This window comes from Stegostoma tigrinum, chromosome 10 (genome assembly GCF_030684315.1).
Source record: "Stegostoma tigrinum isolate sSteTig4 chromosome 10, sSteTig4.hap1, whole genome shotgun sequence".
Taxonomy (NCBI): domain Eukaryota; kingdom Metazoa; phylum Chordata; class Chondrichthyes; order Orectolobiformes; family Stegostomatidae; genus Stegostoma; species Stegostoma tigrinum.
This window is the reverse complement of record NC_081363.1, coordinates 3,133,020-3,149,371: the sequence shown is the minus strand read 5'-3', so window position 1 is coordinate 3,149,371 and position 16,352 is coordinate 3,133,020. Positions and strand designations below refer to the sequence as shown.

Genomic DNA, 16,352 nt, shown 5'->3' with positions numbered 1-16,352 from the left:
CTGGCAAAGCATTTTGCAGCGTTAAAACCCTTGTTAGGCCGCATTTGGAGTATCGTACACAGTTTTGGTCACCACATTACCAGAAGGACATGGAAGCTTTGGAGACAGTTAAGAGAAGGTTCACCAGGATGTTGCCTGGTCTCAAGGGCATTGGCTATGAGGAAAGGTTAAAAAAGACTAGGATTGTTTTCACTGGAAAGTCAGTGGCTGAGAGGAGACCTGATAGAGGTTTACAAAATTATGTGAGGCAGAGATAGGGTGGGTAGTCAGAGGCTTGTTCCCCAGGGTTGAAGTTTTAATTACAAGGGGACACAGGTTCAAGGTGAGAGGGAGAACGTTTAAGGGAGATTTACGAGGGAGGTTTTTCATGCGGAGAGTGGCAGGAGCCTGGGACATACTGCCAGAGGAGGTGGTAGAAGCAGGCACATTGGTGACATTTAAGAGACGTCTGGATGGTCACATGAATAGGGGGGAATAGAGGGATATGGACCGACTAAGGGCAAAAGGTTTGTTTTTCTAGTTTAGTTCAGGGTACAAAGTTCAGCACAGGCTTGGAGGGCCGAAGGGCCTGTTCCTGTGCTGTACTTCTCTTTTATTCTTTTGTCCTGATCATCTGATCACGATCACAACAGTGCTTTTGGATCTTACTGTGCATTTCCTACACGACAACAACAAACTTACAAAGTATTTCATTGACTATGGAACAATCTCCCTCAGCACTGACCCTCCGACAGTGCCCCCTCCCTCAGCACTGACCCTCCGACAGTGCCCACTCCCTCAGCACTGACCCTCCGACAGTGCCCACTCCCTCAGCACTGACCCTCCGACAGTGCCCACTCCCTCAGCACTGACCCTCCGACAGTGCCCACTCCCTCAGCACTGACCCTCCGACAGTGCCCACTCCCTCAGCACTGACCCTCCGACAGTGCCCCCTCCCTCAGCACTGACCCTCCGACAGTGCCCACTCCCTCAGCACTGACCCTCCGACAGTGCCCACTCCCTCAGCACTGACCCTCCGACAGTGCCCACTCCCTCAGCACTGACCCTCCGACAGTGCCCCCTCCCTCAGCACTGACCCTCCGACAGTGCCCACTCCCTCAGCACTGACACCCGACAGTGCCCACTCCCTCAGCACTGACCCTCCTACAGTGTGGTGCTCCCTCAGCACTGACCCTCCGACAGTGCCCACTCCCTCAGCACTGACCCTCTGACAGTGCGGTGCTCCCTCAGCACTGACCCTCCGACAGTGCCCGCTCCCTCAGCACTGACCCTCCGACAGTGCCCACTCCCTCAGCACTGACCCTCCGACAGTGCCCCCTCCCTCAGCACTGACCCTCCGACAGTGCCCACTCCCTCAGCACTGACCCTCCGACAGTGCCCACTCCCTCAGCACTGACCCTCCGACAGTGCCCACTCCCTCAGCACTGACACCCGACAGTGCCCACTCCCTCAGCACTGACCCTCCGACAGTGCCCACTCCCTCAGCACTGACACCCGACAGTGCCCACTCCCTCAGCACTGACCCTCCGACAGTGCCCCCTCCCTCAGCACTGACACCCGACAGTGCCCACTCCCTCAGCACTGACCCTCCGACAGTGCCCGCTCCCTCAGCACTGACCCTCCGACAGTGCCCACTCCCTCAGCACTGACCCTCCGACAGTGCCCACTCCCTCAGCACTGACCCTCTGACAGTGCGGTGCTCCCTCAGCACTGACCCTCCGACAGTGCCCCCTCCCTCAGCACTGACCCTCCGACAGTGCCCCCTCCCTCAGCACTGACCCTCCGACAGTGCCCACTCCCTCAGCACTGACCCTCCGACAGTGCCCACTCCCTCAGCACTGACCCTCCGACAGTGCCCACTCCCTCAGCACTGACCCTCCGACAGTGCCCACTCGCTCAGCACTGACCCTCCGACAGTGCCCACTCCCTCAGCGCTGACCCTCCGACAGTGCCCACTCCCTCAGCACTGACCCTCCGACAGTGCCCCCTCCCTCAGCACTGACCCTCCGACAGTGCCCACTCCCTCAGCACTGACCCTCCGACAGTGCCCCCTCCCTCAGCACTGACCCTCCGACAGTGCCCACTCCCTCAGCACTGACCCTCCGACAGTGCCCACTCCCTCAGCACTGACCCTCTGACAGTGCGGTGCTCCCTCAGCACTGACCCTCCGACAGTGCCCCCTCCCTCAGCACTGACCCTCCGACAGTGCCCACTCCCTCAGCACTGACCCTCCGACAGTGCCCACTCCCTCAGCACTGACCCTCCGACAGTGCCCACTCCATCAGCACTGACCCTCCGACAGTGCCCACTCCCTCAGCGCTGACCCTCCGACAGTGCGGCGCTCCCTCAGCACTGACCCTCCGACAGTGCCCACTCCCTCAGCACTGACCCTCCGACAGTGTGGCTCTCCCTCAGCACTGACCCTCCGACAGTGCCCACTCCCTCAGCACTGACCCTCCGACAGTGCCCACTCCCTCAGCACTGACCCTCCGACAGTGCCCGCTCCCTCAGCACTGACCCTCCGACAGTGCGGCGCTCCCTCAGCACTGACCCTCCGACAGTGCCCACTCCCTCAGCACTGACCCTCCGACAGTGCCCACTCCCTCAGCACTGACCCTCCGACAGTGCCCACTCCCTCAGCACTGACCCTCCGACAGTGCCCACTCCCTCAGCACTGACCCTCCGACAGTGCCCACTCCCTCAGCACTGACCCTCCGACAGTGCCCACTCCCTCAGCACTGACCCTCCGACAGTGCCCACTCCCTCAGCGCTGACCCTCCGACAGTGCCCACTCCCTCAGCACTGACCCTCCGACAGTGCCCCCTCCCTCAGCACTGACCCTCCGACAGTGCCCACTCCCTCAGCACTGACCCTCCGACAGTGCCCCCTCCCTCAGCACTGACCCTCCGACAGTGCCCACTCCCTCAGCACTGACCCTCCGACAGTGCCCACTCCCTCAGCACTGACCCTCTGACAGTGCGGTGCTCCCTCAGCACTGACCCTCCGACAGTGCCCCCTCCCTCAGCACTGACCCTCCGACAGTGCCCACTCCCTCAGCACTGACCCTCCGACAGTGCCCACTCCCTCAGCACTGACCCTCCGACAGTGCCCACTCCATCAGCACTGACCCTCCGACAGTGCCCACTCCCTCAGCGCTGACCCTCCGACAGTGCGGCGCTCCCTCAGCACTGACCCTCCGACAGTGCCCACTCCCTCAGCACTGACCCTCCGACAGTGTGGCTCTCCCTCAGCACTGACCCTCCGACAGTGCCCACTCCCTCAGCACTGACCCTCCGACAGTGCCCACTCCCTCAGCACTGACCCTCCGACAGTGCCCGCTCCCTCAGCACTGACCCTCCGACAGTGCGGCGCTCCCTCAGCACTGACCCTCCGACAGTGCCCACTCCCTCAGCACTGACCCTCCGACAGTGCCCACTCCCTCAGCACTGACCCTCCGACAGTGCCCACTCCCTCAGCGCTGACCCTCCGACAGTGCCCACTCCCTCAGCACTGACCCTCCGACAGTGCCCCCTCCCTCAGCACTGACCCTCCGACAGTGCCCACTCCCTCAGCGCTGACCCTCCGACAGTGCCCACTCCCTCAGCGCTGACCCTCCGACAGTGCCCACTCCCTCAGCACTGACCCTCCGACAGTGCCCCCTCCCTCAGCACTGACCCTCCGACAGTGCCCACTCCCTCAGCACTGACCCTCCGACAGTGCCCCCTCCCTCAGCACTGACCCTCCGACAGTGCCCACTCCCTCAGCACTGACCCTCCGACAGTGCCCACTCCCTCAGCACTGACCCTCCGACAGTGCGGCGCTCCCTCAGCACTGACCCTCCGACAGTGCGGCGCTCCCTCAGCACTGACCCTCCGACAGTGCCCACTCCCTCAGCACTGACCCTCCGACAGTGCCCACTCCCTCAGCACTGACCCTCCGACAGTGCCCGCTCCCTCAGCACTGACCCTCCGACAGTGCCCACTCCCTCAGCACTGACCCTCCGACAGTGCCCACTCCCTCAGCACTGACCCTCCGACAGTGCGGCACTCCCTCAGCACTGACCCTCCGACAGTGCCCCCTCCCTCAGCACTGACCCTCCGACAGTGTCCACTCCCTCAGCACTGACCCTCCGACAGTGCCCACTCCCTCAGCACTGACCCTCCGACAGTGCCCGCTCCCTCAGCACTGACCCTCCGACAGTGCCCCCTCCCTCAGCACTGACCCTCTGACAGTGCCCACTCCCTCTGTACTGACCCTCCGACAGTGACCCCTCCCTCAGCACTGACCCTCCGACAGTGCGGCACTCCCTCAGCACTGACCCTCCGACAGTGCCCCCTCCCTCAGCACTGACCCTCCGACAGTGTCCACTCCCTCAGCACTGACCCTCCGACAGTGCCCACTCCCTCAGCACTGACCCTCCGACAGTGCCCGCTCCCTCAGCACTGACCCTCTGACTGTGCCCACTCCCTCAGCACTGACCCTCCGACAGTGCCCCCTCCCTCAGCACTGACCCTCCGACAGTGCCCACTCCCTCAGCACTGACCCTCCGACAGTGCCCACTCCCTCAGCACTGACCCTCCGACAGTGCCCCCTCCCTCAGCACTGACCCTCCGACAGTGCCCACTCCCTCAGCACTGACCCTCCGACAGTGCCCACTCCCTCAGCACTGACCCTCCGACAGTGCCCACTCCCTCAGCACTGACCCTCCGACAGTGTGGCGCTCCCTCAGCACTGACCCTCCGACAGTGCCCACTCCCTCAGCACTGACCCTCCAACAGTGCCCACTCCCTCAGCACTGACCCTCCGACAGTGCCCACTCCCTCAGCACTGACCCTCTGACTGTGCCCACTCCCTCAGCACTGACCCTCCGACAGTGCCCCCTCCCTCAGCACTGACCCTCCGACAGTGCCCACTCCCTCAGCACTGACCCTCCGACAGTGCCCACTCCCTCAGCACTGACCCTCCGACAGTGCCCCCTCCCTCAGCACTGACCGTCTGACAGTGCCCACTCCCTCAGCACTGACCCTCCGACAGTGCCCACTCCCTCAGCACTGACCCTCCGACAGTGCCCGCTCCCTCAGCACTGACCCTCTGACAGTGCCCACTCCCTCAGCACTGACCCTCCGACAATGCCCCCTCCCTCAGCACTGACCCTCCGACAGTGCCCACTCCCTCAGCACTGACCCTCCGACAGTGCCCACTCCCTCAGCGCTGACCCTCCGACAGTGCCCGCTCCCTCAGCACTGACCCTCCGACAGTGCCCACTCCCTCAGCACTGACCCTCCGACAGTGCCCACTCCCTCAGCACTGACCCTCTGACAGTGCCCACTCCCTCAGCACTGACCCTCCGACAGTGCCCACTCCCTCAGCACTGACACTCCGACAGTGCCCACTCCCTCAGCACTGACACTCCGACAGTGCCCACTCCCTCAGCACTGACCCTCTGACAGTGCCCCCTCCCTCAGCACTGACCCTCCGACAGTGCCCATTCCCTAAGCAATGACCCTCCGACAGTGCCCACTCCCTCTGTACTGACCCTCCGACAGTGCCCACTCCCTCAGCACTGACCCTCCGACAGTGCGGCGCTCCCTCAGCGCTGACCCTCCGACAGTGCCCACTCCCTCAGCACTGACCCTCCGACAGTGCGGCGCTCCCTCAGCACTGACCCTCCGACAGTGCCCACTCCCTCAGCACTGACCCTCCGACAGTGCCCACTCCCTCAGCACTGACCCTCTGACAGTACCCACTCCCTCAGCACTGACACTCCGACAGTGCCCGCTCCCTCAGCACTGACCCTCCGACAGTGCCCACTCCCTCAGCACTGACCCTCCGACAGTGCCCACTCCCTCAGCACTGACCCTCTGACAGTGCCCACTCCCTCAGCACTGACCCTCCGACAGTGCCCACTCCCTCAGCACTGACACTCCGACAGTGCCCACTCCCTCAGCACTGACGCTCCGACAGTGCCCACTCCCTCAGCACTGACCCTCCGACAGTGCGGCGCTCCCTCAACACTGACCCTCCGACAGTGCGGCGCTCCCTCAGCACTGACCCTCCGACAGTGCGGCGCTCCCTCAGCACTGACCCTCCGACAGTGCCCACTCCCTCAGCACTGACCCTCTGACAGTGCCCACTCCCTCAGCACTGACCCTCCGACAGTGCCCACTCCCTCAGCACTGACCCTCCGATAGTGCCCACTCCCTCTGTACTGACCCTCCGACTGTGCCCACTCCCTCAGCACTGACCCTCCGACAGTGCGGCGCTCCCTCAGCGCTGACCCTCCGACAGTGCCCACTCCCTCAGCACTGACCGTCCGACAGTGCGGCGCTCCCTCAGCACTGACCCTCCGACAGTGCCCACTCCCTCAGCACTGACCCTCTGACAGTGCTCACTCCCTCAGCACTGACCCTCCGACAGTGCCCACTCCCTCAGCACTGACCCTCCGACAGTGCCCACTCCCTCAGCGCTGACCCTCCGACAGTGCCCACTCCCTCAGCACTGACCCTCCGACAGTGCCCACTCCCTCAGCACTGACCCTCCGACAGTGCCCACTCCCTCAGCGCTGATCCTCCAACAGTGGCCACTCCCTCACCGCTGACCCTCCGACAGTGCCCACTCCCTCAGCACTGACCCCAGTGCGGCTTTTTACGTCTCGAGTTCAGAGGAACTAAGTTTGTATCATTACTGGTGACAAGGTTGAATTTGGCCTCTGTTTCTCGGTATGATCAGCGAGATGATCATTGCTCTCGTGTAGCCATGGCTCAGAGTTATCCATCTGCTGGGTGAGCAATGGCCAGACTTCACATTTCAGCTGGAAAATGTTGAAAGCAAACCTGGTCTCAGCTCACGTGTGGATGAGGAAATACCTTGGAATCCGTTGTGAGGTTGTTCAGGGCTGTGGGCGTCTGCTGTTTCTCTCTGCTGCTGTCATCAGACAGCTTCTCACCCTTCGGTTCCTCTTGCATAAGCCGAGTGAATGCTTCCTGTGCATTGTTCAACAGTGACTCCCTCTGCTCCGTCAGACTGGCGAGACTCTCGCCTTGTGTTCCAACATAAAGCTCACCCATCTGGGAAAAGGATACAGGTTCGATTAGTCTGAATTATTCCCACAACTCTTCCCACAGGAGCTGAGCCTTGTTCCATAGGCATTCCCTAAAGGAGCCTCTTCACCCATCAGGTACGTACTGGCCCTTATCTGCAAACTCTGAATAATTTCCCGTGTTCACTGTCATTAAACACGTCTAATGTGGAAAAATTTCCCAAGGCAGTACATGTAAATAAAAAAAGGAGTGGCTACAACAGAAGGGGAGATTAGTGGGAGGGGAATGAAATATTGGCCAAATGTTTTGTTGTTTTCTGTTCCTTTATTCATTCACAGGATGAGGGCATCGCTGGCCAGGCAGCATTTATTGTCCATCCCTAATTGCCTAGAGGGCAGTTTAGAGTCAACCATGTTGCTGTGGGTCTGGAGTCACATGTAGATCAGACCAGGTGAGGATGGCAGTTTCCTTCCCTGAAGGACAAGCATCCTTCCACAAGCATCCACTTCCCCCCAACACCGACACTCAGTCGCAGCAGTGTGTACTATCTACAAGACGCACTGCAGAAATTCACCAAAGGTCCTCAGGCAGCACCTTCCAAACCCATGGCCACTTCCATCCAGAAGGACAAGGGCAGCAGGTACATGGGAACACCACCCCCCTGCAAGTTCCCCTCCAAACCACTCACCATCCTGACTTGGAAATATATCACCGTTCCTTCAGTGTCGCTGGGTCATAATCTTGAAATTCCCTTCCTCAGGGCATTGTGGGTTTCCTTCCCTGAAGGACATGAGTGAACCAGGTGGGTTTTTTCCCCAACAATCAACATCGTATTCGTGGTCATCATTAGATTCTTAATTCCTGATATTTATTGATTTCAAATTCCACCATCTGCCCTGGTAGGATTCAAACCCTGGTCCCCAGAACTTTATCTCGGTCTCTGGATTAACAGTCCAGCAATAATACCACTAGGCCATCGCCTCCCCTGAAGTGGGGAGGGTCCTAATCGTTGAGGAGACACAGAAAGATTGAGGGATGCAAGTCCAGGATGTGGGGTCTTGACTGTTGCAGATTTAACGTCCTTCAGGGAAGGAAACTGCCACTCTTCCCTGGTCTGGCCTAAATGTGACTCCAGACCCACAGCAATGTGGTTGGCTCAGAACGGCCCTCTGGGCCATTAAGGATGGGCAATAAATGCTGCCTGGCCAGCAACACCCCCATCCCATGAATGAATAATGAATTTAGTTTTAGTTTTCTCAGTTGTTAGTTTTAAAAGGTGAGGTGATCCTCGGGCTAAACTGATGACCAGTCCTCTCTGTCCCATGAGAGCACAACGTATTATTGGACTGAGATAACCTTCCTTGGCATATCCACCAATGGTTTTAGATGATTGACAAACAAAAAGACCACACCTTTCTGCGCTTTTACATATGGGCTGCAATGGGGAAATAACTGTTTTAAAAACAAGGATTGTCAAAGGATTTAGAGAAAAAAAACCTTTTGGGCAGTTTTAAAAAGGAAATAACTTGGCTTCCATGGGCAGTACTGTTCAGACAGCAACGATGAAGCCTGATTGGAGAGCAGCTGGAGTGAAGTGGTGTGTACAAATGGAGATTCGGCTGGCAGCAAATAGCTGATTGGTCTGTGGGCTGCTGACAAGTTAATAAAGACAAAGGTTTTCTGCCTGCCAACAGCTATGTGATTGGCTCCCAGATACTGAACAGGGCAGGGCCCTGAATGTTTTGGCAGAAACTCATGGACCTCAAGAGGGGAAGGAATTTTGATCCTTTGCTGTAGTAAATAGATCTCAAGTCTGAAGATATACAGTTTATTCTCTCTTCCTGGTTACTGGAGACTGTGATTTTAACTGATAAGGAAAGGCCTTTATAAATGGAAACCAATCACTCTGTGGCTCCTGCAAACAGTGTGAGAAAACACATGGCATCAGGTTATAATCCAACAGGTTTATCTGAAATCACAAGCTTTCTGCTGGGCTACAACCTGATGTTGTGTGACTTCTGACCTTGTCCACCCCAGTCCAACACCGACACCTCCACATCATCCCACAAACTAGTGAGAGTTCCTGGAGAAAGGAGATTGAGAAGCAGTGTTCCAATCAGCACATGGGTCATCTCAGCATATCCTGTGGACAGGGAGCAATGAGCCACATTCCCAGCCTTCCTCTCCTTCTCCCGGTGGCTGGGTGAATGATACTGAGCTAAACTCTCCTGTCCATATTACTGTTTATACGAGGGTAGATTCTAGTTCTCAGCGTTAAAGATGTGTGGGTGGGGATGAAATGCACTAAGTGTCCTCTGTTACATGTACTCACCTGCTGTAACCTCTCCATCTCTGTGTCATATTCCTGTAACTTTTCCAACAGTGACTGGAAGAGATAATAACACGGTGCCAAATGAAAGGAGCTTCAAATGTCAAACATAACGACATATTCTCAAGTAAATTGGTACAGACAGCAACAACTGTTGTATTGCACTGTCTAACACAGTAAAACATCCCAAGCCTCTCTTCGGAATTGTTATCAAGGACAATGCAACGCCAGCCACATAAGACATGATAGGGACAGGGATCTGGTCGAAGGTTTAAGCAGCATTTTAATGGGGGAGACAGTGACTGAGGGCTGGGGAGGTTTAGAGAAGGAATTCCAGAGACTGTGTCAAGCAACTGCAGGTACAGCCACCAAAGATGAAGTGATGTGAACTGGGGGGAGGTTGGAATTGGAGGAGGGCAGGGATCTCGGAGAGTTATGAGGTAGGTCGAGATTGCAGAGATAGGGAACAGGCAAGGATAAGGAGGGATATGGAAATCAAGGTGAGAAGTTTGAAATTGAGCTCCTGTCAAATCTGCAGCCAATATTCCTCAACAAGCCATTCCAAAGAATCGTGGCTGATCTGATCAGGTTCCTGCTTACCCCCGCAGCCGATGAAGAATCTTATCTATCCCAACTTTACAGGTTGAGAGGGGAGTACAGAAAAGCTGGTGTCAGGAAATGGTGCAAGGGAATCCAATAGAAGGTGTTACTGAGAAAGATTCTGGGAGGAGAGAGAGATAATAGAGAATCCAAGATAACAAAGTGTGGAGCTGGATGAACACAGCAGGCCAAGCAGCATCTCAGGAGCACAAAAGCTGACGTTTCGGGCCTGCTGTGTTCTACCAGCCCCACACTTTGTTATCTCAGATTCTGGGAGGACTTGTCTCAGTCACTGCTCTGGAGCAAATAAAGGGAAGGCAAGCTGTAGCAGAGCGGTCATTTTGAGAAGGGCAGCTGGAGCTCTAAGTGTAGGTTTAAGTGAATACCAGGCTTTGGTGAGGAGGGTGATCAGCAATCAGGTGAGGCAGTCAGAGGAGCGGAAAACTACTGCAGCTACTGAAGACACAAGGGTAAAGGTGAAGTAGAAGGTAGTTTAACTGAAGTCACAGGCTGCGGGTAAGTGAGTGACTGGTGAGCAGTTTCCCTTCTCTCTCATTTTCTTTTTGCTTTGCCACTGTTGTTAACTTTAGGGCCAGGTCAGGACCGGGGATCCCAGACCCACGTCACGCTGCCTCCTGCTGCGCGATGTGGGAATTCAGGGACTGTTCCCAATGTCCCTGACTCCGTTACATGAAAGAAGTGTCCCCAGTTGCAGCTCCCGTCTGACCACAGACAGCTCCGGACCTGCGTCTGGATTCGCTCTGGAGCATCCGCAAGGCTAAGGGAATCACGGAGAGCATGTTCAGTTAGTTGGTCACATGGCAGGTAAAAATTACTGAGGAAGATAAGGAATGGGTGACCAACAGGCAGAGGAATGGTAGGAAGGCAGTGGACGGGGTCCCCTGGGGTCATCTCCTTAAAGACAAGTTTTGGATCCTGCGGGGGCAGATGGCTCACCGGGGGAAGGCAGCAGCAGGATAGCTAAGATGAACACGTGGCTTGAAGTATGGTGCAAAAGGGAGGGATTCAAATTCCAGGGAAGATTGGAACCGGTTCTGGGGGAGCTGGGACTGGTACAGACCAGATGGTCTACACTTGGACAGGACTGAAACCAAAGCCCTGGTGGAAGGGTTTACTAGTGCTGTTGGGGAGGGTCTAAACTAAAATGGCAGGGGAATGGGAACCCATGCAGGAAAACAGAGGGAAGCAAATTTGGGACAGAAACAAAGGACAGTGAGGAGCACAGTGAAAGTGGAAGGCAGGGAAACCAAACACAAAAATCAAAAAGGGCTGCATTATATTGTGATTTTAAAAGGGCAATAAATATTGCCACCCAGGCTGACAGGGCTGTTTAGAAGGCATACAGTGTTTTAGCTTTTATTAATAGAGGGATCGAGTTCCAGAACCAAGAGGTTATGCTGCAGCTGTACAAAACTCTGGTGCGGCCGCACTTGGAGTATTGTGTACAGTTCTGGTCACGGCATTATAAGAAGGATGTGGAAGCTTTGGAAAGGGTGAAGAGGAGATTTACTAGCATGTTGCCTGGTATGGAGGGAAGGTCTTACAAGGAAAGGCTGAGGGACTTGAGGCTGTTTTCATTAGAGAGAAAAAGGTTGAGAGGTGCCTTAATTGAAACATATAAAATAATCAGAGGGTTAGAGAGGGTGGATAGGGAGAGCCTTTTTCCTCGGATGGTGACAGCGAGCATGAGGGGGCATAGCTTTAAATTGAGGGGTGATAGATGTAGGACAGATGTCGGAGGTAGATTCTTTACTCAGAGAGTAGTAAGGGAATGGAATGCATTTACATGGTCGTTGGATAAGCATATGGACGTACATGGAATAGTGTAGGTTAGATGGGCTTCAGATTGGTTTCACAGATCAGCGCAACATCGAGGGCCGAAGGGCCTGTGCTGTGCTGTAACGTCCTATATTCTATATTAAAAAAATGAGCCTGAAGGTTCTGTGTCTCAGCGCAAGGAACATTTGTAATGAGGTAGATTAATTAACTGCACAGACAGTTATTGAAGGAAGTGATGTACTTGGGATCACAGAGTCCTGGCTCCAGGATGGGAACTCATCATCTAGGGTTATTCACTTTTCAAGAAACACAGACAAAAGAAAGAAAAACAAAGTTGCTGGAAAAGCTCAGCGGGTCTGGCAGGATCTGTGAAGGAAAAGCGTTTCTGGTCCGGTGACCCTTTGCTCCAGATTTACAGCATTCGCAGTTCTTTCAGTTTTTACTCAGAAAGGGAAGGGAGGTTGGGTAGCGATGCTGGCTAATGAGGAGATTAACGGAACAGTGAGGGAGTACAGAATTCTGGAGGATGTGGGACCTGCGCAGGTGGAGCTATAAAAACACCAAATGGAAAAAGGCATTAGTGTGACAGTTGCGTACAGACCATCAAACAGTATCTGTAAGATTGGAGGATTGTGTGAAACAGAAAATTGGAGCTGCGTGCACCAAGCGTACAGCAGTTCCCATGGGTGACGCCAATATACACATTGATTGGATTGACCAAACTGGTAGCATTGCGATGGAGGAGGATTTCCCAACCAGAACCTCAATATCCCTCAGATAACACAGTGTGGAGCTGCAGGAACACAGCAGGCCAATCGGCATTGGAGGAGCAGGAAAGCTGACGTTTCGGGTGTAGACCCTTCTTCAATATTCCTCGTCAGCCAGGGATCCCTAAACCTGCCAGCTTTTCCCTTCACCCGAATAGGGGCACACTGTCCCTGGGCTCTTGACATAACCCTTTTAAATACATCCCATTTGCCAGTCTTTCATTTTCCTTCAAACTGACTCACGCCATCTACCTCTGCTAGATAGAACTTAGAACATTACAGCACAGTACAGGCCCTTCGGCCCTCGATGTTGTGCCGACCTGTCATACCGATCTCAAGCCCATCTAACCTACACTATTCCATGTACGTCCATATGCTTGTCTAATGACGACTTAAATGTACCTAAAGTTGGCGAATCTACTACCGTTGCAGGCAAAGCGTTCCATTCCCTTACTACTCTCTGAGTAAAGATCCTGCCTAATGGTCCCAAAACTGGCCCTGCTCCAGTTTAACACCTTAACCTGTGGACCTGTCCTTTCTTTTCGCATAACTATGTCAAAACTGTGAGAGTTATGGTCACTGGGCCCAAAGTGCTCTCTGATGGACACTTCAGTCACTTGCCCTGCCTCATTTTCTTAAGAAGAGGCCCAGTGTTACACCCTCCCGAGTACGGCCCTCTACGTTTTGATTTCAGAAACTTTCTTAGACACATTTGACGAATTCCACTCCATCCAGGCCTGTAACACTCTGGATTTTTTTTCACAGTTGCTGCCAGACCTGCTGAGCTTTTCCAGCAACTTCTGTTTTTGTTGTTGATTTACAGTATCTGCAGTTCTTTCGGTTTTTATTTAGGAATTAACTCACTGCCACATCTGTTCGAGGTGTGCACACCTCGAAAAAATTCTCCAATCAACCACTACTATTCTGTTATTCCTACAGGTATCTGCAGTCTCTCTACACATCTCCTTCTCCAGCTGGCTATTTGCAGTCATTGGATGAAAGGCTGGTTTATATGATGGACTGGGCTGTGTTCACAACCTGCTTTAATTTCTTTCAGCCTTGGAAACAGCAGTTGCCATACCAAGCTGTGATACATCCAGACAGAATGCTCTCGATGGTACATTCTTGATTCTCCCCCAAGGGGAGGCATCCTCTTCATAGACACCCAGTCAGGTCCTCGCAGAACCATGTACGTCACATCTGGTCACATCTAACCTTTCTGAACTGCAGCAGTTATAGGCATTAACCATTCCTTATAAGACAACCTGCCCGCTCCTGGTATGAGATAACAAGGTGTAGAGCTGGATGAACACAGCAGGCCAAACAGCATCTTAGGAGCAGGAAAGCTGACGTTTCAGGCCTAGACCCTTCATCAGAAAACCCAAAATGTCAGCTTTCCTGCTCCTCTGATGCTGCTTGGCCTGCTGTGTTCATCCAGCTCCACACCTTGTTATCTCAGATTCTCCAGCATCTGCAGTTCCTCCTATCTCTCATTCCTGGTATGAGTCTAGTAAACCTTCTCTGAACTGCTTCCAACCTTTTACACCTTTTCCTAAATAAGGTAACCAAGACAGTACACAGATGAGGTCTCACCACTGCTCTGTATAACTTCAGTATAACCTCCCTAACACCTACATTCAATTCCCCTCTCAGTGGCTGCAGGAGTTCCTCAGGATAGTGTCCTCAGCCCAACCATCTTCAGCTGCTTCATCACTGACCTTCCCTCCACCATAAGGTCAGAAGTGGGGTTATTCACTGATGATTGCACAATGTTCAGCATCATTTGCAACTCCTCAGATGCTGAAACAGTCCGTGTTCACATGCAACAAGATCTGGACAATATCCAGGCTTGGGCTGACAAGTGGCAAGTGACATTCGTGCCACACAAATGCCAGGCTATGACCATCACCAACATGAGACAGTCTAACCACCATCCCTTGGTATTCAATGGTGTTACCATCACTGAATCCCCCACTATCAACATCCTGGGAGTTACCATTGATCAGAAACTCAACTGGACTCACCACATTAACACAGGGGCTGCAAGAGCAGACCAGAAGCTGGGAATGCTGTGGCGGTAGTCACAGCAGTGTGTACCATCTACAAGATGCAGAAATTCACCAAAGATCCTCAGACAGCACCTTCCAAACCCACGGCCACTTCCATCTAGAAGGACAAGGGCAGCAGGTACATGGGAACACCACCCCCTGCAAGTTCCCCTCCGAGCCACTCCCCATCCTGACTTGGAAATGTATCACCGTTCCTTCAGTCAAAATCCTGGAATTCCCTCCCTGAGGGCAGTGTGGGTGAACCCACAACACATGGACTGCAGCGGTTCAAGATGGCAGCTCACCCTGACTTTCTCAAGGGGCAACTAAATGCTGGGCCCAACCAGTGCCAGAACAGATCCAATAAATTAATTTTGTTAAAAACAGGACGAGCAGCCAGTGTGTGGGGTAAGGGTCCAGTCTGTTTAAGGCTGTAGGGTGAATACTGAGATAACAAAGTGTGGAGCTGGATGAACACAGCAGGCCAAGCAGCATCTCAGGAGCACAAAAGCTGACGTTTCGGGCCTAGACCCTTCATCAGAGAGGGGGATGGGGAGAGGGAACTGGAATAAATAGGGAGAGAGGGGGAGGCGGACCGAAGATGGAGAGAAAAGAAGATAGGTAGAGAGGAGAGTATAGGTGGGGAGGTAGGGAGGGGATAGGTCAGTCCAGGGAAGACGGACAGGTCAAGGAGGTGGGATGAGGTTAGTAGGTAGGAAATGGAGGTGCGGCTTGAGATGGGAGGAAGGGATGGGTGAGAGGAAGAACAGGTTAGGGAGGCAGAGACAGGCTGAGCTGGTTTTGGGATGCTTTGGGTGAATGCTGATGTACCTGTAACATGGTGTTTTGCTGGATTGTCACCTCCTGTAAACGGGCGAGTTCTACAGACAGCCGCTGAATCTTGGTGAAGACCTCTACTGTACAAATTGCTTCTTGTGGTATTCCCAGCGTCTCCTTACACTGCTCCATCATTCCAAGCAGCTCCTTCATCTCCTTGAGATTCTCCAGGATTATCTACACTCAGAAAAGAAACTGCTTTACAAAGAGGACACAACAGCACGTGTGCACTTCACACTTGTTAGGGAGGTACAGGTAATATGTCATATAAAAGGCAAAATGTATTTAGAGGTTATTGGATGGTGAGAGCTCACTAACTGAAGGAAGCCAACACGACTGTGCCCCAGTGGGAACTCTTCCGGCTATAGCAGTGAAGCACGCTGCTGGAGGTCAGTGATGTTACACTCGCTGATACCCAGCGATAATGCTACTACCTGTCTGTTCTCCAAATGCTCGATGATCGGGAGGTCACACAGGTTGATCGAGGACAGGATGGTGTTAACTTTCGAAAGTTTATTTTCAATGTTTTTCACTTCTGATTCCAGATCACCAAGTTCCTGCAAAGGCAGAGAGTACAAAAAGGGTCAATATAGACGTGTCAAAGAGATTGTTCTGGAGAGAATTGAGTATCGGGGTTTGCAGTGGGGTGTATCGGGGTACAGTGGGTGTATCGGGGTACAGTGGGGTGTATCGGGGTACAGTGGGGTGTATGGGGTACAGTGGGTATATCGGGGTACAGTGGGGTGTATCAGGGTACAGAGGGTGTATCGGGGTACAGTGGGATGTATCGGGGTACAGTGGGGTGTATTGGGGTACAGTGGGGTGTATGGGGTACAATGGGGTGTACCGGGGTACAGTGGGGTGTATCGGGGTACAGTGCGGTGTATGGGGTACAGTGGGTATATCAGGGTACAGTGGGGTGTATGGGGTA

At 54.2% G+C, this 16,352-nt stretch overlaps 1 protein-coding gene across 1 annotated transcript in view; it reads right to left on the bottom strand.

Annotated features, from left to right (window-relative positions):
• The window catches only part of LOC125455504 (nesprin-2), a 367,488-nt gene that overhangs the window by 208,253 nt on the left and 142,883 nt on the right, over positions 1-16,352 (bottom strand). The window contains exons 42-45 of the mRNA XM_059648913.1: positions 15,856-15,978; positions 15,416-15,598; positions 9,373-9,426; positions 6,867-7,067 (exon numbers count right to left, since the gene is read on the bottom strand). Coding sequence (XP_059504896.1) covers positions 6,867-7,067; positions 9,373-9,426; positions 15,416-15,598; positions 15,856-15,978 — 561 coding nt within the window. The remainder of the gene's footprint in view (positions 1-6,866; positions 7,068-9,372; positions 9,427-15,415; positions 15,599-15,855; positions 15,979-16,352) is intronic.